This window comes from Lepisosteus platostomus, chromosome 27 (assembly GCF_059453375.1).
Source record: "Lepisosteus platostomus isolate fLepPlt1 chromosome 27, fLepPlt1.hap1, whole genome shotgun sequence".
NCBI lineage: Eukaryota > Metazoa > Chordata > Actinopteri > Semionotiformes > Lepisosteidae > Lepisosteus > Lepisosteus platostomus.
Window position 1 is genome coordinate 1441187 of NC_142637.1, and position 22486 is coordinate 1463672.

Genomic DNA, 22486 nt, shown 5'->3' on the forward strand with positions numbered 1-22486 from the left:
GGAGGCGACAGCGGCCGGCCCGAGTCGGCCCCGGCCGAGCAGGCTGCGGGCTCCAGCGTGAGCCATGGCTGACACCTCCCTGCCTCCTCCTGCGGTGGAGCGCGGCAGCACTGCAGCACTCCAGAGCAGCCGGCAGACACTCCGGCTTAACCCTTAGCTGTCTGGGAGCCTTTACCGTTTACACCAAGCTCTTATCTGTGACGTGTTCACATGTTATCCAATTTAGGAACATTAACAGTCTCCTTGATCGGCTCTGATTTGTAGAAAAAGCTTCCCATTAAAAAAGAAGATTCAGTACAAAGAAAGGAGAGTTTTCTATAGAATTATTATCTAATATAATTTTTAACATTTTTGAAGTACAGGAACCGTACTCAGCAATTTACTTTATGACCCATTCAGAATGCATCACCAGCCAGAACGCTGGTAACATCTTGATTTATTCTTAAATTACTATTTTAACAATAACCTCTCCACGGGGGTGCTGTTTTTTCTCTACTTTATTAATAATTACTGTGTTCTGCCGAGCTCTGCAGGAGAGTCTGCCTCCCCTTTCTGAGCTGAATTACCATACTGTTTGATGCCCACATAAGCATTAACGAGCTGGTTTGTTCTGCCTTTTTTCTAGTCCTGCCTTATGTGCAAATCACAAACAGCTCAAGTGAGAATACTTTGTCTCTGAGGTGTTGATTATGAAAAGGTGTCCGCATGCAGCAGTGCCTGGCCATTACATCTCACTGGGGGGGGTTGTAATAATTTTTAAGGGCCTGAGTCGGCTCTAGAACGTATGGTGTCAGTGGGTGCATTCTGTGGAACTCCCAGAGCAACTGCTGCATCTTAATACTTCAGCACATCTGTAAAACATCCGCTGCTGGCCTGCCAATGAGCATGTGGGAGATGCAGTGAAGAAGAATTCATTTTAAAGAAACAAAGAGAGCCCTAAGGAAGAGAGCATCGTTTATATATTATATTCATAAAGAGTGTTGGGGTGAAGTTACTTTTCAAAAATAACAGATTACTTGGATAAAGGTATACTTATTAAAATTAACAGCAATTTTGAGAACATTTTAAAAATGAATCAAAGTGAGCAGTGCAATGTCGGGTCTCACCTGAGCCTCCGGCTGGGGGGTCTTCTCCTGTGTTTCCTGGGCCTCCTGCAGCTCCTTCTCCAGCTGCTCCAGACGCGCCACCCGGATCTGGAACAAGAGCCAGACGTGAGCGTCAGGGCAGAAAGCTGGAGCCTCTTTCTTTTGCATGGTAAACACACTGCTCAGTTTACTCCTGGAATACACAGGATCTTTCATTTCTATATTTTTTAGATTCAAAAGCATTTCCAAGCAGCCCTGAAATTCCTGCAGGACAAGGCCAGGAGGATTCCCTTTGATAAACTCGACCAGGCCGGGTACTTCACAACGATACACTAACAGGTGTGCTGTAGGGACCCCAGCAGTCACCGCGCAACTCAGTGAAGATTTGAAACAGGTTCATCCTTACCAAAAGGCCCTTCAGGAAGGCACAAAAAAGTATCTTCTCCAGCTGTGCTCTAAACGTAATAATAAGGCCTGTTGTACTCCAAGTACAGTGTAGCCCTGGCCAATTTCTTGTGTTACCAGAAACATTAAGATACAGAGAAATGCATATTTAAGCGGAGAATTTAAAAAGACAAACCAGTCACAGAATACACATTCTAATGTCTATCTGTCCAAGAAAATCACAAAGTCATCTAAACAGCTGAACTCATTACAGCCAGAGTCAAACCACTGGACCATTTGCCTTAATTCTACAAGGCCTTCGATGACACTGTACTGAGTAGCTGGTAACATCAGGTGCTGACTAACAGATACAAGTCTAGAAACCTGAAGGACCGCAGCCTCTAGAGAGGTGAACTGCAGACAGCTGATGTTAATTTAGGGTCCTGGCAGGTTTAGCGATAGTCTTATAGTCACTGAGTCAAAAACAGGCAAAACAGTAAGAATACTGGACTTTTATTTTAATTTTAATCCAATTAAAAGAAGGGGTGCTTGTCCGATAAAAGAGGCTTCCAAGAAGGGGAAGCACCCCTTTTCTTAATGTTGTGGCCGTGGGTCCCCCCGGTTCATCAACGCAGCTGTCAAACAGAGTCAGAGGGTGAGGGTCCCCACCTGCGTCCGCTGGACCATTTCGTCGCTCGTGCCGAATCTCTCCTCCATGACGGAGCGCAGCTGCTGGGCCTCGAACTCCAGCTGCTGGCGGATCAGGTCCATCTGCATGGAGAACTGCGCAGTGGGAGAGCAGGGGGTCAGGGGTCAGGGATCAGGAGTCAGTCACGCCGGGCGCGAGAGGCATCCGCCGGGACTGGGGCTCTACCCAGCTTGCCACGGGTCAGGGGGAGCTTAGGTGCAGGACAGCTGTGGATTATTGTTTCGGTGCGGATTTCTAAACAGCTTGAACTGCAAGAGGCAGAACTGAGTGGGGTCTGAAATCACAGCCTGCAGGTTTGGGAACTGGTAGTAAAGCTCCTGCTGATGGAGAATGAGGGACATGTAGGGAAATCACTGCAAGAGCTCTGGTTCATTTGTTTTCTCGCAGGTGTAGTAGTCAGAACTAATACTTGCATTATCCACCTATCAGTTTTCTAACAGGAGGAGGCAGATCCAATCCCATTAAGGCAGGGTACATCCACAATAGACGCCAGTCTGTTGTAGGGCTCACAAACACACACACACACTCACACCAGGGCCAGTTTCCTCAGGAGCCAGTTAACCTACCAGCATGTCTTTGGGCAGAGGGAGGAACATGCAAACTCCACGCAGACAGCACCCCAGGTCTAGAACTGGCCCTAGAGCCCAGGCGCTGTGCATTACTGAAACATGTCGAGCAGTATTACACGACCATGCGGCTCAAACGGCTGCTAGAATAAAACTACACCTGATTCACTTTAGTTTAGACAATTGTAATTATTATCATGCTAACCACTGTGCCACTGTTCTTCCCACTAATATACCAGTATAATTATAATTAATATGATCGGTTTACGCTATATTAAGAATGGACTAACGAACCACAGGCAATGGCCTAATTTCACTTGTATAGAGCCGCTCACCGTCTCGACGCGCGGCAGCTCGGCCAGCCGCTGCGACAGCCCCTGCAGCTGGGAGTAGTACCAGCGCCGCTCTCGCTCCTCCTTCTCAATCTCGCTCAGCAGCAGCGTCCTGGAACAGAGCCACAACCCCCAGAGCGCTCAGCCCGCTGTCCGGAGGAGCTGCAGTCGGCGGACCCGCCTGCCTGTTTCTGTGCGTGACGGTGTGGAGGGGGGACTTTCACGCTTACTTTGCTGCTTCCCCCACTGGCCGTTTTTTAAAACCGATCACAAACTGTTCGAGTGAAAGTCCGCGTAAAACTAGACATTCTTACGTAATGATCGTGCCGAGAGCCATGCCAGCTCAGAACTCCCTAACAGGCACAGGGATTTGAACGATTGTTAAATATTGATGATTAAACACTGGGATCAGACACCTGTAAGGTGATGTGGATAAATTAAAAAAATAAAGTACTATAAAATAAACCCCGGGTTTATGCATCCAAAATGATGTGATTTCATCATACTTAGAATTTAATATTTTGTGTAAACAGGTTACTTCTGTAAATCTGATTCTTTAGCACCTGCAGGCAGACAGTGAGATACAGAAGAAGTGGCAAACAAATTTGCACACTGTGGTCTTCAAGATATGGGGACATACAGTACTTTTACAGTATATTCCAGTTCCTAAAATTATGGATAAACATGTGGGAAAGGCAAATTCCAAGATAAAACTCTAATCAGGCTGTTGGTGTTTTTTACTGACTTCATGCAGCGTGTTGAGCGGGGCACAGAGAAACACCACGCGGGCGCACCTCTCTTTGCAGAGGTCCTCTAGGTGCTGGGCTGTGACCCTGCCCTCCCCGCTGGTGCCCGTCTTCTGCAGAGCTCCCTCCAGGATGTGTGGGGGTCCGGGGTGCAGTGCTGCCCCTTCCCCCTGCACTGGGGGCGCCTGCCTGGAGGCGGCGTGCAGGGGGCTCCTGTCTCCGGCCCTCCCCAGATCGGAGGACGGAGCTGGGGTTCGGTCCTCCTCTTCAGCGGCCTGGGCTGCCTGGGACCCCCGCAGATTGTGGGGCTGGTACTTCAGCTCGTAATAGTTCGTCAAGTCCATGTGCAACTCTAGGAGGGTCAAGAACCAGGGCCTTTTAAAAGAGCAGTTGTTTTCTAATTCCTTAATCAGATCTGCAGCATTTAAGTCATGCTCAAAGACTATATCTGGCTTTCCATGCAAACTACCCAATCAATGCTAACGTTAAAGACAAAACCATCAGTTTCCTGTGATAGAGCTCTCAAAAATACCTGAGGCCCACTGCACAGACAGAGATGGGATGTGGTCAGCATACCTTTGAGCTGGTCGAGCACGTCTGTTCTCCCGGTGGAGGCCAGCGTTCGAGCCTCCTGCTCCAGTTTGCACTGGAGCTGCTTCAGCACCTCCTGGAGTTGGGAGAAAGAGCCGAGCATCACGGCCTGTCTCAGCGTCTGTCAGGCTGGACTTGTAGATGAAATTATTTAGGAAGTCTTGTCGGAGTTAGGCTTTTATTTTTATACCCATTCTGAAATGGGGAAAAGAACTGTAACTGTGGAAAACATTTTAATAACAACTATGAAGAAACCATTTCAAAACGAGATGAACTAGTGCATACTCTGGCATTGGAGGACGAAGCAAAAACAACCTGTCTGCAGAAACCAGCTCCCACAAGGTGTCTCAGTACGGTCATACAAAGAATCTGGGAGCACCTAATGGATAAAGTAGGCACATCTGGGACTGTGATTAATCAGGGTCTGCTATCCCATAAAGATAATGAAGATGGGGTCTGCGTTATAACCTGAGATGTGCATAAATATCTTATAAGTGAAAAGGCATTTGTACACCATCTTGATGCAAAGAAGATGGGGCACCTTTTATTTTATGGGGTACCACTTAAATATTAATATGTCCATTAGTAAGTGATGATAATTAGCTCACTTATAGATTTTTCTTAAATGAATCACAACCTTAAGAGGCAGTGGGAATAGCTATCCTTTTGCAGTGCTAGCTGTTGGAAATCTTCCTTATCCTTGCAATAGCTCAACTGTGGCATTCTGTGCTTGTAACTAGCACCTATTAAGTGCTTACTAAGTTATATTAATAGATCAATTTACTTATTTGTTAATGGGTGCACCCTTTAAACACCGCATGATCAAAAGGTAAAACAGAATCTGGAAATCCAGTGAAAAAGGTCTACGAAATGCTATTAGAGGGTGAAAAGGCATCATTTTAATTTCTTAAACAGACAGATGTGCAGGCTTGCAACTCGGCCACCTTACAGGATTGTGAACTGAAACTAAGCTGTACTTCTTTCTGTACCTTAAAATCGCTGTTGGGGCAGATGTGAAATAGTGACCCAGTAAAATCAACATGGCAGGATTAGTGCAGCAGAAAAAGCAATCTGGAATGTAGATCATAGTAAATCTGTTGTGGAAATGTATGGAATAAAGTAAGTAGGTCAACAGGAGCTTTTTGTGTTTTAGGCTGTACCATTTCTACAAGTTAAAGTGCTTTTCAGGTGCAGAGCAGGGTGGTCCAGGTCTGTGGATGTTGCAAGTCCTTATTAAAATGAAGATGCTTCATAAACCTGAAGGTTAGACCTCTTCCCAGTTTTGGTTTATGGAGCGTTAAGCGAACTGAGAAAAGCAAGATTCATCTTGGGACACTGGTAACTTATAGCTGTATCTCCAGTACTGCTGGTAGGGTTAACAGGAGCTACAAGGGCAAGGTACCTTGTTCGTAGATGCATGGGGAATGGGTTTTGGGGAACTGGATGTTTTTGATCCTCTGATCCTGGGTTCAAAGGAGTCCTAAGAAGTTTTTTGGGCTAGATAACTATCACCCCAACTCAACATGTGCTTTAGCCCCCCAGACTCTTAGTGCTGACACTCATCCACTTACTGTATTACGGTGCATGCCAGAACTACAGCTCGCTAAAATGAAACACGGAATACTGCATGCCCTGGGGAGAGGTAACGATGTGACTTAAGCACCATTCAGGAAACCAAGCTTAGATGCCAAAGCACTGCAAAAGTAAGCCCTCAGAGAAAGCTGGTTCCCAAAAGAAAGTGAGTAGTGCCCTTTTCTGAGTGAGTGAATGAATGTGAATGATTTGATTCATTGGCAAAGCGCCATCAGCCATGACTTAGCTTGTTCTTGGTTCAACACTCATGAAGCACAGGAGAGACCTTTTACAGCTCTTTCAGCACCAGCCTTTCAGGTACTGTAAGTTAGCCTCTATTGCACGTCAAGAGTTCCCTGCACCTACCACAGACTTGTGTCTCTTCACTTGGCCAACGTGGGAGAGAGGACTATCTTTCAGAGCTTCCCTGTTCCATTACTATACAAGGGGGACAGTTTTTACGTCCTCTGTATTTTGTGAATCTAACAAATGTGGAGAAATCTTATTCCATTAGCAGGCAGAAAAATCTATTTTCATTTTTACACATGCCATTGTGAACAGCCAGAAGTGGTGAATGGTTCACAGATTTAAGTCACTTAAGCTACATTTAAGAGGCTGTTTTTTCACTATGGTAAATTTGTGCACATTTCAAGTTTATCATAGACCATTTTTTCCCCTTTAAAAACACAACACCTTTAAAATTACAACATTTAATGAGGCAAATGCATACGCCAAAAAGATCAAGTAAAAAAAATCAACACCATCTTAAGCAAAAGGAAGAAAGAATATAAAAGTGACCCTGGTGGCAATGGGGATGTCAGTCAAGTCTAATTTCTAGTTCATCTGGAAGAGTTCATGTGAAGTCAAATAAGCAGCCTGTCAGGCGGAGGCTCTGTGTCCAAGTCTTGTGAATTTTGATTTTGTTGTCCATTAGTACATGGTTCTATCTCCCGGAAAACAAGCAGGTAATGTCATTACTGGCAACGGATGAAATCTGATGCGGGTTCTTACTGGAACCCCATGCTTCCACGACCTGCCACGGTTACTGGAGCCGTGTTTCGACATGCAGGATCAATAAATACAGGGAGCCTTACAGATGTAACGGGTGACACCATCTCATGGTTCCTAACTCCATCTTACTCTTCAGCTTCCTCACGTGTTTAAAACTTGTCAGCAGCTTTGGGTTGTGCAGCCTCCACTGGTGTAGAGGGTACTGCCTTCTCCTTCCCATTTTGTTTCAAGACCCAGGTGGTAGGATCCTTCTTAACAGACTGAGGCAGGACTACACCCCCAGACCAGCACACGGGAACAATTAAGAGACCCCAGTCTTCATGCTGGTCATTACTTTACCAGAGAATAAAGAAATCAGTTTGCATTTGATGCCTGGCATTCTGGGACCTTAGGTGGTTAAATTATTGGTAATCTTCATACCTTGCTTGCACAGCATGCTCATATCAAGACATGATGTTCCTATTAATGTGATAACTCCTTACTTTAGAATTCTTGTTCACCCCTTTTTGTAACATTACTGTTTTCCCAGTAAAGTTAAGCAGTTAATCCACATTGAAAATGAAATTCAGGGTCGCTCAGGTCTCTCGAGCGGCTCGGGTTCTGAGTTGCCGGGCTGAACCTGGTCATGTCGCTAGCCATCTGTAACCAGGACTCCCTGGGCAGCGGGGCTCTGCAGGAGAAGGGCTGGGATGAGCAGGAGAACAGAGGTCTCTTGGCTGCTCAGGGAGCCAGGAATGCTGTGACTGGGGGGGGCCTATAGGTTCACATTGATGTTGGGAAGAGATGTTGCTCCTCCAGTCAGAATTCTCTCTCCTGTCAGGCACATGGAGCTGGCAATATGTAAATACCTATTTGATGAGCTGTAGAAATCTCATTCTTTTTCATGAGTTACTGGAGTCATTGCTGGAAAGATGATTTGCCATTTAAAATTTAGTACAAAATATAAAAGCATTCTTATGGTGTATGAGTGTTTACGAATGCAGTTTTCTGCCTACTACCTACTAGTCTGGGAAGGGCAGCTCTGGCAGACCGGCCTCTCTCTCCGATCCCCCTCACCTTCATGTCGGAGGTCTCGTTCTCCAGCTTGGACAGGTGGTTGGAGTTGTCTTCCAGCTCCCTCCGCAGGTGGGTGTTCTCCTTCCTCAGCGCCTCCACCTGCCTGACCAGCTGGTCGTACGAAGCTACAGACCCTGACATCCTCACGCTGTCCAATCCCTGGACGCAGAGTGAGAGAGAGAGGACACAGCCTTGAGTAACTGGAACAGAGACTGCCATCTCCTGCCTGAGCCAGGTGTCAAACACATTTTTATCAAAATCCCCTTGCACTTGCTATGCAAGCTGTACTCTTGATGCATCATAACTTACATTAATAAAGTTAATTTCCTCTCAAAGGATCTCAAAACACTTACAGATAGGAGAGAACTCACTTCAGCCACCACTGTCGGCTGTCCCACTACACATCAGAAGTGATGAAGAGCAAAGAAAAAAAGAAGTGAGAAAGGGGAGAAGTCCAGAGCAGACCAGTGTTAACATCCCCCCACTTATGGACAGTGTCATGGAATCTTTAATGAAGAAGTAACCAAGGCCGTCTCTTCTAAAGCACATGGTTCCTGGCCAGATTAGTGGGACATTAAATTGGATATTCTGGGTCCAGATCAATAAAGATCACCACCTATTGGTCCACCAACACTGCACCCAGCAGCTGGTCTTTCTTAGATGACTGTGCCCAGGGTATAGGGTGACTGTAACGCTTGTAGATAAGGATACTTTTCAAATCCCATCTTGTACTAGAAGAACTGAATGTGAAAAATGAAGCCTTACACATGGATCAGATGAAAAATGGTGCTTAGAATGTGCGGTAGATACTGTAACTAATACAGATCGGCTGTTCATTATTCCTTCATCAATCAGCTCTATTGATCAATGTCACAGATTTGTGACATTTGAGAGCCATTGCAAATAAGATTATATACTGTACAGTTATTAACAAGAGCTGAGTAGTTACTAGTAACTGCAACAAACACAACACAACAATGATTATTTACAATAAAACAAGTTATTTGTTATTGTTTCTGTGTGGTAGTGTAGCAGAGCAGGAGCTGGGAGTGCGGGTGAATCACTAAGACCAAGAGCAATGTGAATTCTTCACCTGGATCAGTCATGTTTCTGGCAAACACAAGTGTCCCTCAGAATGTTTCCCGCAGGATTGCTGGGGGTCCAATTCGCGATGATCAAGATCAGAGCTGATCTCGCACACTTGGCTCACCATCAGCAGCAGCAGCTGTTACACAGGCAGTGTTCATCACCTGTCACAATGCCTTTATCACGGTTTTGATCAATGTTTACAGTTGGCCGGGCCTGAATTACAGTTTCTGGGGTGATAATTCAATAAAATTATTTAAAAAAAGGAAAAGCCAGTACAAGTAAGAATCTTTTACTCTTGTATCTGAATATTTGAGACTAAACCACCACAGGTTAGCGATGGACAAATACAGACATTCTTGTCTTGCCATACATCCAGACTTGCCTTGTACTGGGAATAATGAGGTCCTGACAAACTGATTTGCAACCTCCTAGATTGACCTCATCAGATCTCAGAAGCTGAGCCTGGGCTGTACTAGGAAGGGAGATCAATTTTCATCATATTCAGGGTCACGGGAGCACAGGAGCCTATCCTGGCAGGAAATTAATGAATGGTGGAATACACCCTGGGTAAGATGTCAATCCATCACAGGGCACACACAGACACAAACACACACACTCACACAAGAAGCCAATTAACTTACCAGTATGTCTTTGGATTGTGGGAGAATAGCGAAGCACTGAAAGGAATCCCACGCAAACAAGGGGAGAACGTCCAAACTCCACACAGACAGCACCCCAGGTCTGGAATTGAGCCCAGAGCCCCAGCAATGCTGACCACTGTGCCACCGTGCCGCAAGAAATGAAGATCACCCACCCTAAACAGGCAGATGTCCTGACTGTCTGCATTTATTTCCACAGAAGCATGCATTCTTACTATAGCGTTTGCTGTGATGGCCTGTTTATCTAACTATTGTCACTGACAAATTGGAGGATACCAAAAGAAAAATTATTTTGAATTTTTAATAAGAAAAAAATGAATAATTTACTACAGCTAAACAAAGGTTTGCATCATTACTCCTTAAGGCAGGAGACTGATTCCACATTAAGGCAAGTCTCAGGGGATGCTGAAGAAATTATCACTCCCCCCACAGCCAAATGCACTCACCAGCCAAGACAGCGTGTCGAAAAGAGAAATTCGTTTTAATTTTGGAGCTACTTTAATGTAAGGTCCCAGATGATCAGCAAGCATGATGTTAAAAGCCTTTTGCAAACACATCATGGCATCCTGTGGAAGGATTCACTCTATTAATGTCTGAACTCCAGCTCAATGGAAATGGCGCATTACAGAAACAAAAGAGCTCTCATCTTATATGGCATTATCCAGAGGTATCATTCAGAGCACAGAGTGCAGCAGACTCTTACACCACAGATCACTGCAATCTGCACATTACGAGGTCAAGATAGAGTGCAAACTTTTTTTGGGGGGAGGGGCAGGCAATGGCAGTGCAGTAAATTTCTCAGATGGGGGCTCTGAAGCAATTTAAAAAGAAAAGACTCATGCATTTCAGCTGATACACCCAAATCCACTTAAATCCCAAGGAGGGTCAGGATTGCCTTGAGTGCTATAGTGAGGACCCTTTAAGGTCTTTAATTACTGGACTTAAAGCAATCCAATAAATCAATTTTTATAGGCTGCGGTCCGCAGACCGAATTAAAGTCTCATTCCTTAGTAGGAAATGACCCCTTACTATAACAGGGGAGCACAACAGGCAATTGTCAAGAGGGTTTTATATGTCTATTCAGGTTCTTAAGAATAAGGAAAGACTTCACCTTGTCCCTCTATGCAAATAATGAGTTCAATTAGGTAATAAAATCCTTGGGCACTGAGTTGTGCACCGCTGTTCTATAATTTGCAAATTATTCATCCATAATTTAGTAAATTGCTTCAAATCTGCACTTAGTAAGACTTCAGGTTCTATGCTATATTTCCAAAATGTTTTGATTGTGCTACAGAACATCAGTTAGAGGAAACATGGGTGTTACAATTCATTATACATCTGAACACAAAAGACTGCAGGGCTCAGCAAAACAGCGCCCCCTGTGGCCTCCTGAGTGGGGTGTCAGTGAGTGAAGTGTCTCTCCTCCAATCAGAACTGATCCTCTGGTATGTGGCGGTGCCCCCTGTGATGTTAAGGTGAGCAGCTTGGAGCTGGGGGCTTGAAGGAGTCTGCCTGCACTTCCCCACTCTCCCCTGTGTGCGGGTGCAGGGTTTATACCTGTCAGCCAAAACACACAGCTGGCAATCCCAGAACTGGGTGGGCGTAGCAAAAAAACAACAATTGGTTGTTTAAAATTCACAGCCTCTAAAAAAGCCTAGAAATGAAAGTGTTTTTTTATTCTATCCGATTCTTCTTCGTTGCTGCCCTTGCCCTTTGCTGCAAGGACAATAGTCTCACAGAACGGATGAGTGAGTTCAGCCTGACACTTCTGCAGCAAATGAGGCAGGGAAGGACGTTTCAGGTCAGGTTTGGTTATATAAATAAGCACAGGGGAGACCAATTGCATAGATTTCAATTAATTTTAAAAGATCTGATGCATGCCTGTAAGGTGGTAGTTAATAATGAGCTACAGTAGCTTGGTCCTTTTGTATTATTAGAGGAGTCTTAGGCAGGTACACATCTGCCTGGTGCAATATCCACTTTCTGTTTTTTATCACACCTACACCAGCGCTTTGCTACAGATCGAACTCTTTTTTCGATTCCAAGATCCTTTCCTCGCGTGTCTCCATTATTTTGCATGCTAGTGCAAAGAGCAGGGATGGATAACCATATGGATGCAGGAAGATGCCTAATGAAGATACCGCATGTGGGATCATCCCATGGGATTTGAGCCCAGCTGTCCGCTTCTGTGTTTGATCAAACAGAATGCGCACTGACAGATCTAGTCAGCATGAGCACCAGCCCTGAAACCCCCACTGTAACCGCCTGGTGACTTTAATAGCAGCAACAAAATTTATGCCAGCCTAGTGTATGCTTGGGGGGTTGGGCAGGCAGGGGGCTTCAAACCAGAGCATTTTGGTTTATTTTCCTTCATGTTTCAGACCTGTCCCCCCCCCATCCCCCTTCGGGTTCTCTAGCTGCAGTGCTTTCTGGGTAATCCATTCAAATCTTCCCCTGGAGGGAAATGTTTCAGCTGCAGCCAAGGGTGTCAGCAGCCAGCCAATGGGGCACACCGGCTCGGCTAGTTACCAAGGCAACGGCCAATCCCCCTGCCTGAGCAAGGTGGCAATGCGCAGCAGTAAAAGGCAAAATCAGCTGCAGACAAGAAATGTGATGAGCTATAAAAGCAAACAGTCCCAATTTCCAATCTTCCAGTCTTTTATAGAAATCCCACCCCCTCCCCTCCCTGGCTGCAGTACTGCTTAGACACAGATTTGTGTTGTGCTCTAATCTACTGTGCATAATAACTAACAGAAGAAGCTCAGCTCTTGCTTCTAAATTTCCACAGAATGGAACTGCAGGACAGAGGTGGAACTGAGCTCCTATCTGAATGTGTCAGAGTCTCTAAGCTGTAAACTTGCTTTTTCACAAGGGTGACAAAGCTTTAACATTCAGCTTGCGTGCTCTCTTTTTTTAATTTTCATGGGGAGAAGCTTTCATTTACATTGAGCATGGGTGTCCTTGTCCCCTAAAAGGGCCCTTATGGAAAAACAGCGGTTAAAAAAAGACAGCCCCAGCACACTTCTTCCATTGGCTTCTCAAGGAGGAGACATTTTGGAAAGGTCACCAAACATCTGATGCCTTGATTAAAATTCAACAGCCCTTAGCCCTGACCCCTATTGAACAGCACAGGAATGTTTTATCTGGGAATCCTAGTACCTTATATTTATTCAGATGCATAAATGCACTAGAAATACACAGCAACAACAATTCAGTATATTATGAAACCCCTGTGCTAGTCACATTCTTACAGCAGTGCAGATGAGATTGCTCTCTGCATTAAATTCTTGCAAGCATTATGCTGTACTGCTAAAGGTTTGCTTTGAATACATCTTCATATTAAATTATGGCTCATTAATTCCATGAGACCAGCCAGCTGTAAACAAATGAAAATTCTCAATAGGTTCAGTCCACAATTTTGTGCAAATAAAGACCAAGAGAGACGTGAAGGAATTACAGCAAAGGGAGGGGAGTCTATTTTTATTCACGGCCTGTTGAAATATTAGGTTTATCTTTGCATGACGGAGCAGCAGATGTGTTCAAATCCAGTTCTATAGGTCTCACTAGTACGTCTGAGCTTTGTTATTCAACGATACTTGATTCCCTGTGCATATAAATTTAAACCTATTCCAGAACCTAAAAAGCAGTGAATAACACAGGTTCCTGTAGAATCTGCAAGGCTGCACCTTACGTGACAGGATTTGAACATTGTCAAATGTTGAATAAAGTCTTATATATTTGAAGACATACAGAGCAGTGTTGGAGGTTAAGCTTTGGCTGATTGGCTGCACTTCACCATTATTGGTCCACATCCACGAATCAGGGCTCTGAACTTGTGACCAAAGGGTTGTGGGTTCAAATCCCAGCAAGGATGCTGTGTGTGTTCTCCTGAGTGAGGTGCAGTACTCAATTCCAGAAAACCAACCTTAAAAATGTGTACCAGTTTTGTACATAAAAAGAGGTCACTGTAGATTGCTTTGAATAAAAGTGTATGCCAACTAAATTAATAATTATATGAAATTACGTGTTCAATAAAGAGACAGACGTGTATCAATATTATAGGATAAATGTAATGCAAGTGAACAGGATGACATCACTTCATATCTTTTTCACAGCCCTAATAGAGTATATGGACCATGTCTCACTTTAAATTATACAGGTTCTACCAGGTGTAAGATGGCCAGGGGAAGGGTCATCCCGGACAGGTATTTCAGGAACGGTCTGCTCAATATACTCGATTGAGACCTGAGCAAGATGGTTGCCAAGAGAAACCAGCTGACCCGCAGATGGAAAGGGCTCAGTTTCGAAAAACAACAAGACACAGGTGTGTCTCATCAGGAAACAAAATATATATATACCCTGGAAACAGTGAACCGGCGCGGAAGCCAGTAGGTGAATGCGTTTTGGAGGAGATAGTGGAATCAGGTTGGTGTTGTAAGGATGAAAGAATAAGGGATTAACGGAAGAAATAAAGGATTACGGTTTACAGTTTACGGTTTGTAATTTGGATACGACGTGGATGTGTGGTACTTTACGGACTTTGGAACTTGGACTGAATAAGGATTGAGCGAACGGATTGCGGATTGGCTTGGAAGACGTACGGACTGGAGAAACTGAGAAAACTCCCCGGAAATAAAAGAAGAGAAGTGTGGTGTGAGTACTTTTGTCTGGCTTACATAAATCTTTCCCCCCGGAGACACCACACAGGGTTAAGGCTTTCCAGGGAAAGGAACGCCACTGTAGAATTCTATAACATGAAAGACATTGGATTTAACAAAAAACATTGACCAAATATAAGAAATCTGAGCAATGTCTTCCAAACATCTCGAAATCCCTTCCTTCCCAATATAAAATCTGCATTTTAAAAATCAGTGCATGAGCAAAAGTATTTATTCCCCATGCTGTCTCTCAGACAGCACTACAAACACTGCAGTGACAAAGAAAACGTTGCAAACACACAAAGCTATCCCTTTCCCCTTTTTACCTCCAGTTCAAAGCGAGATAGCACTGTCACCATGGCAACCTCATCAGCGAGCGCTGAAGGATGAATGAGCTTCAGATGGGAGGCAGGAAAATAATGAATTTCTTTAAGAAGAGTCGGGCCCTGCAACATGTCTCACGGAGCACATCATTAAGGCAGACCGGAAGAGGACTGGTGATCTCACCTCTGTGTTCACCTCTGAACGCTAGAACAGGCAGAGGACGCCTCCACTTCCAGGAAAAAACAAAACAAAATGTTCTGGCTGTGAAGACATCTTTTAAGTATGAAGGTGTTTATTTCTTTTCAGTGAGGAATTAACCTTTGCTCGTTCCTTTGCATCTAGCATGCTGGCACTGCTCCCCACTCGGTTCTGACTGTAAATAGTCCTACAGGAAACACTTATTGGAGCTGCAGCCAGCATTTAAGAACATAAGAGAGGCTACAAACAAGAGGAGATCATTTGGTCCATGTAGCTTCTTTGGTTGCTAGTAGCCAATTGGTCCAAGGGGCCCATCCAGCTACTTCTATTGTATATTTGTGTATTTGCAAGAACAATGTTCAGGAGACTTGCAAACAAACACCACGTGCGTCTTGAACTCGGCACCTGACAGCAGTGGGGTTTGGTTCCTCCTCTGATCTGATGGAAAGCTGCCACAGAGCCAGGGGTTTGTGTATGTAGCACACAACTGGGCCAGTAGATCACCAGCACCTTCCATCCATTTTTCAACGGCTTCATCCACCTCGCACGGTGGAGCTGGAGCCTATCCCAGCAAGCAGCAGGCAAATTTCCACCTGAGACTCTGAAGTGGACAAAGAGATGGATTGTCTATAAATAACCAATAATAATAATCAAGTCCCATTTTCTCTCCTAATGCACAACCTCCCCTGTTCTGATGTCCTGATATTTCCAGCTCGCTCTGGTGGCCTTTATCTCATTTTGTGAGGAAGGAACAGATCTCCCCGATATGGAGACCTGTTTACTACCCTCTGGTGTTGCTTCTCCTCGTGTTCATACACTCCTCAGACCACAGTTCAAAATCTGTCTTGCTCCAAATCTGCACTTTAAAAAAATGAAATATTAAACCAAGTCGTGCTGAACCGATACTGATTTCAATGTGGTCTAGTCAGTTTTCTGCACCAGTCATCCGTCATCAGACAGTTTTGAGCTTGGTGTTCTGTTCAGAATTGTAAAACCTCAATGTCAATACCCCTATGCGAAGGGAAAACAGTGGAAAAACGAAGACTGAAAGTCACTGAAAGTGGTTCTAGATCCTTCTTTTCTATGGCATCCTCACGGTTAGGACAAAGATCAGGACGTTGTGCTGCTTACTTCTAAATGTTCTAAAAATAAAAAGGAGCCATCTCCCATCCCCAACTTTTCTTATCACCTTCTGAAGGTACAGGTTCATTAGACTTATGGACGTTGTGACTGAAATGCTCATTTTTCTACATTTAGAAACCAAACCGTGTTTCAGTTTGCCTACAGGTGTTACCTGGATTAGCCTCGTGGGCAAATGATGCACTATCAATTATCTGTCTCACCTCCATCAAGTACACTTAGTACAGAATTTCTATAGTTTCTGTAGTTTCAGATACAATAAGAAGGTTTGGACCCCATTTTGCAAGAAAAAGGATAAAGTGAATTTTCCCCCAAGTAAACAAGCATTTAATTTTCCTGTTTAATTTTCTCTTCACTTACGCTTTTTGCGAGTAATAGAACTCACTGGCTTGTCACATTTCACCCACAAGAGCAGTTCAAGATTTATTTTCATTTTTACCTACTGCAGCAGGTGAGTTGGTGTCCCTGTTCGGTTCTAAGTGCTAATGAGGAGCAGTTTCTCCTTTTCATAGAGATATGCTGCATATTAGCTTACCACTACTGAAGCTGTCACTGCCACAGGCTAAATGTGAAATTTTGCTTCAGAAAGGAGCATCTGTGACCTGCATATAAATAGCTGGACAATGAGGGACAGAAATCGATATGGCCTCTTCTGAGCTGCCCAGGCTATGATTGAAAAAGGCTGTGAGCGACAAGCCTGAACTATAGAGGACACACTCAAGCGATTGTGTCACAATCACAGCCTCTCCAGGGACGCTGCATCAATTCATATGGTCACAATCCTTGGCCTTTAGGTCCTGCAAGAGACCAACTCTTCTCTTAACACCACATAAGCACAAACTCTTTAATTTACTCTTCACTTCTTTCCATTCTTTCCAAGTACTGTAGATCACTTTTTGTAGGGCATGAAAAGTACTTGAGATGGAGCAGTCCCCTGTTTTATTTGTAGCCATAGAAAAGATGATCATGAAATGCAAAAAAAAACAGTAGTGCGATATATATTATTTGTGTATACCGAGTGGCATTAAAGAGCCGTGAAGTTCTTCTGGTTACAATCCTAGTGGTCACTTGCTTGCAAAGAGCCCTTAACTGCACTCCTCTGGTATACAAGCGTGGTGATCTGGCATGGTGAAGAGATCAGAGAGATGCACAACAGAGACAATCTCATCAAACAGCAGTCCAGTGTCAGATGAGAACAGAAAGGTCTTAAAATCTTCACATTAAAGGCAGGTTAATTAGCTAAGGCAGCAGCAATATATTGATTGGTTTCCTTTTATCAGGAAAATTAAAAAAAATCACAAAGCGAGTCACATGCAACAAAAAAGAGCAAAACAAAAACTGTAAAAATGAAGAGGAAAATGATATTACGGATTAGAGGTTTAGTTGAACATTCTGAAAGGTAGGTCAGAAAGGCACTTTTTCTAAGATAACATAAACTATTAGTAAAATTTGTTCCAAACCCTACCTACAACCCATGACTCGCACAAAGGTTTTTCAAACCTGGACTACAACCAGCAGCTGTTATCTGAACCTAAGCGCTTGATTGCTAGAGAGAACTCAAATCTGAATCAAATCAAAATACTGATACACCTGCAATTTCAAAATTAAAAGTCTACAGATAATAAACATGCGTCTCTCCTTTTTCGAATTGAGTAAAAGCTGAGTCACACACGTGAAATGTTCTTCAAAACACTCTCTCTAGGAGCCTTCAGACTCCAGAGGTTAAATCCTGTTCGGTTCTTTCTTCCAGAGAGGGGTCTAAATATTTCCAGGATGGGTTATGTTTCTAAATTTTAATTTCAGAATACATCACTTTCATTCTGCCAGGCAATTTAGAGGATCTAACAATATGAGACACGTGGTTTCTGCTCTCTGAAACAGGGGAGGCCTACACTGCTCTCCACCATAGCAGCAGACAGCTTGCAAATCCCAGTTGTCTTAAAAAATGAAGCATTATATAACAGCCAGCCATTTTATTCTGGTGATGTGAGCATGATTTGTGGCACGTGTGATCTGTGTCCCTGAGAGGACAGCGATGGACACTGAGCCTCTGATGGGCACATTCTGGTTCAAGACAGCAACACTAACCACTCTGCTACCACACCTGCCTATATTTTTACCAGTGGTGTGCAAAACAACAAAAAAAGCAGCACTAAAAAAATGTAAAATTAGAGAAAGAACAAACCTAAATCTGATGTGAGAAAAGCTGTTGACTGGAAAGACTGACAAAAACAAGAAACACAATGTGACAATTTGGCACAAAAGGTATCGCTTGGAGTAGCCAAGTGTAGGGAGTGGTGATAAAGGTCTCTGGATTAGGGCTCGGTGTCCTGGGTGGGACACGGTTGTCACTCCTTTGATCACGTTACTTCACTCAGAACACCCACATGGTAGAAATGGAAGTTTCAGGAGAAAGCTTCCGCTTAATAAGTCCATAGTAAAAAAATACTTTCAAGAAAGGATTTCTGTTTCAGAGCAGATGTCTCCTGCCTGCTGTGTTAATGGCCTCCATCCAAGACCACAGAGTGGCCCTTGGGCTCCTTCGGGAAACTGCTGAAAGAAACCAGAAACCCTCGAATGAAGAAGTAAAGAAACTATCTCTGAAATGATTTTGAACAATCTGGAAAAATACTGGGCAAGCAGAAGTGGAGCAAATCTTTCCCGACTTTGAACACTCCCAAGCTTGGCCACAGGAAGCCACAGGTGCGCCATCTATTGGGAGGCCAATGACAAAACCCAGACATCGACCAGTGACCTTCAGATTGGTTCTGCCTGAGCTCCCAGTGAACCGCTTAAGCAGATAGTTCGCTGAATGACATAATTGTGGAGATCATTAGGAATGATGACCTGAACAGCTTTTTACCTTTGAACCAAATTCATCATCCAGACTCAAGCTGGTTGACAGACTGACATTTTAGTTCAGGTGAAGACCTCACACCTGAAGAAGGCTCCACGACCGAAACGTTGTTTTCTTTCTTTTCTTTTCAGCATGGAATAAACCTATTACTTGTTCCTTTGCAGACTGACATTTTGCTTACTTTGTTCTTTTTGAATGTCCACTAGACATTCTACAGAGAGTTCTACACTCAAGCAAAGATTTTTGGGTAAAATAAGACTTGAATGCACTGATTTTAGGTCAAGATTTGGACTAATTAAAGCTTTGAATGTGAATCCAGGGCCAAAAATAACACCAGGTTTTCTAACTTCACTCGAGGGTTTCATTTCAGCACCATCAACAGCAACACTGAAATCAGCAAATTTGCGTAACCAATAAGTATAATCCCAGTCTTGTCACAGATCAGCTAATGAAAGTTCTCTTCCACCCATATCTTAACAGCAGGCGAGGAGTTGGAAAGTGTAGGAGATGCACAGCCATAATCAAGTTAGTTTGCAAGTTAATATGAGCACAGTAGTAAACACATAGGAGCCAACACATATGAACTCAACAGCACTGGTCCAAGCACAGCACCTTGTGGAACACCATAAGTAACTGGAAAAAGATTAAGAACAATCCAGAATTATGAAATGTCTCCAGTTAGGCAAACAGGAACAAAACCAATACAGTGAAATTGGAGTAAAATGGCATGACTGACTATATCAAAAGCTACACTTTATAATGAGAGCCCCTGAGTCAGAAACCTCCCTCAACAAGGGCTGTTTCGTGCTGTATCTTAGTCTAAACCCCAGCAGATACCACTTGAACAGCTCATGCAACTGAGCTACAGCCTCCCCCACTCTGCTACTGAAATTACAAAATAGAAACAGGACAGTACTCAGCATTTTAGTTTTTTATACAGCTCCTGAAGAGCTGGGTCAATACATTGCCACCTGGATCTCAATAATAACCTTATTCAGGTTGCTAAGGGTCAACTTGGATTGAAAACCTGCAAACACACTGGCACTGCGAGGCCAGGATTGGACAACTCTGTATTAGGGTTCAGACATGTTGTATTGCTGGTGGGAAAAGGGACTATAGGATTACTGCAGCCCTTCTCCATGAGACTGCAATATGAGGAGGATCTCAAGAGCTTTCCTTTCAGATACAGTATATGATGCTGTTTCCTAGCCTGTAACTGGACAGGCAGCTTTGTCCCACCTTCCTTCTCGGGTTTGGTGGTTTACCAAGGGGAAGAAGGAGCATAAGAGAAGATAATATTTTAGTAGGGGCAAGAGCAGAAGTCATTTACATTGGCCTCTTCTTATAAAAAGCAACAGAAGCCGCAAACAAAACAGACTGAGCTTGACCAGACGGAGCATTTCTTTTTCCGTCATCCAGGCTACTTGGTTTAATCAAATTCAGGCAGTATTACTAAGCGATGGCGAGACAGCCAAGTCCAGCACAGCCTTACGACCCGAAATGCCCAGCGCGATTGCTTGTAGTTGTACAGTATGTCGGAAACGGCCACATCCCTTGAAATAACCAAGTTTAACCTGAATCCACAAGAAACCGAAGTATTTCAAAGCGGATACGAAACAGTCTGTAGCCGTGCCTTCGGGAGATGCTGCATGTCTATTGACATCACCGAGACGTTCTACACTTGCAAAGGGTAAGGTACAGCAGATACCACAGGTTAACCAGGGAAAGAAAACGGACTTCTCACGGTAAGCTTCGCTTTATTTCACACGGATACACAAACCGACATATACATATACTGCACGTACTGCACATACACCTCTACACAAAGAGCACACATATTTACTAAAAAATATCGAGTTAAATGGAAGGGTGCGGGGATTATCCTAAAACTCCGTAAATGTAAAATATTGAACAGAGCAGAAATTAGAGGATCAATTAGAGTATTGGAGTATCACCATCCTACAGGAAAACCTATTAAAAACTTAAATCTGTCTTTAAGAATCGATGTTATATTCTCGCAGTATAGCTTTGCACAGTGAGTTGATACAGGGCAGTCAAGTGTAATAACGCATTGTGTGTACAGGCAAATACACAATCGTTTTACCCAACAGCTCTTCTTACCTTAAATGCCAATGCTAATATTTAATCCGGAAGACAGTAAAACACACACAGAATAATTTTAATAAATGCTATAAAGCACAGACCAAACCCCAAATCGCCGCTCTCACGGAGATACTAAAATGGCAGTTATCGTAATTGAACCTTTGATTTTAAAAATGCCATCTGCTCTCTCCGAGAGGACGAGGTTCCAGCGAAAACAGGTGCAGGGGATTGCTCAGCACTGACCTTGCACACCTGACCGCCTCACGCCACACCAGAAATGCGGGTTTGAATCAATAAAAAAATAACAAACAACAATTTACAATGACACTGTCGTTTTCCCTTTGTTCGGGACCGAAACAAATCAAAGGGGAAAATAACAAATTCTCCCGAGACATCACTGTCATATCACCACCGCCGCTGTTACAGTCCCAGACTGTAGCTCTGCTTAATATTCGAGTCAGGATCTAAGGACGATGATGCCCCGAAGCGCACAGGCATTTTAAACCCCCCATCTTTATTTTAACGCGCAGCACCGCTGTGTTTTTCCGAAACAGATAAGCAAGCATAACTGTACAAAAGGCGCCGTCGATGTCGGGCTTGCCTGTATTTTCGTGCGCACTGTGTAATTGCTCACCTCATTTCCGAAGAGCGCGGACTGGAGTAGGGCGTGGAGCCAGTGCAAGCCCATGAAGGTCTGAAGGATGCTGTCCGCTCCCTCCGTCGCGCAAGGATGCTGTGCTGCTCTCCGCCTGTATCCCTGCGCCTGCCTCCTCTCGCTCTGCCGGAGGGCTGGGCCGAGTCGACGCCAGGGACGCGATGCTGCGCCTCACCACCGGGGGGCTCTGTTCCTGAAAGTCATTCTGCTTGTGCGGTTCTCGTCATACCGACACTTGGCAAGTACGCGCGTACTGTATGTGTCGGGACGGTAAAATTGGACTTTCCAAAATATTTTTGTCCACAATTTATGTCAAACAAAGCTATAGCGCTGCCAGGCCCTGCCAATTAGCGGCTTGCGCGTATTTAATGTGACTTAGTAACCTGTACGGTGACACTTCTTTTTTGATATTTTGTCCCCACGTCTTAAAGACTTCGGCAAAGTCTGTCAAATGTCGTTAGGTTGTATAGTAGTGGCTGGCGGCTTTAACGCCGGAAAGTTATACATTTATTTACACACCCTAGTGAAAATGTCTATGATTCCGTTTGTATTTACGTGTAATAATATGTCATTTAAAGCCTCCTGCCACATCTGGTTAATATCAATCTATTTATACAGCCCAGGCAGATTCACCTTGAATTATTATAATACAGTACAGCCAGTAAAGACAGTTAGAGTTGTGAGTAGCGGATTTTGGGACAGCCTGTTGTCTACTATAGCACCTTACTGCACAGTTTCTATTACGTTGTGC

General features: G+C 44.0%; 1 protein-coding gene across 2 annotated transcripts in view; it reads right to left on the reverse strand.

Annotated features, from left to right (window-relative positions):
- The window catches only part of apc2 (APC regulator of WNT signaling pathway 2), a 35987-nt gene extending 14076 nt beyond the window's left edge, over window positions 1-21911 (reverse strand). Inside the window, exons 1-7 of one of the 2 annotated variants that reach the window (XM_088621788.1) lie at window positions 21715-21911; window positions 7999-8211; window positions 4399-4489; window positions 3871-4174; window positions 3080-3188; window positions 2139-2252; window positions 1107-1193 (exon numbers count right to left, since the gene is read on the reverse strand). In XM_088621788.1, the coding sequence (XP_088477914.1) occupies window positions 1107-1193; window positions 2139-2252; window positions 3080-3188; window positions 3871-4174; window positions 4399-4489; window positions 7999-8211; window positions 21715-21768 (972 nt within the window). In that variant the 5' untranslated portion in view covers window positions 21769-21911. The remainder of the gene's footprint in view (window positions 1-1106; window positions 1194-2138; window positions 2253-3079; window positions 3189-3870; window positions 4175-4398; window positions 4490-7998; window positions 8212-21714) is intronic. The other variant, XM_088621789.1, reaches the window with a different exon arrangement.
- Between the last annotated feature and the right edge of the window lie 575 nt (window positions 21912-22486).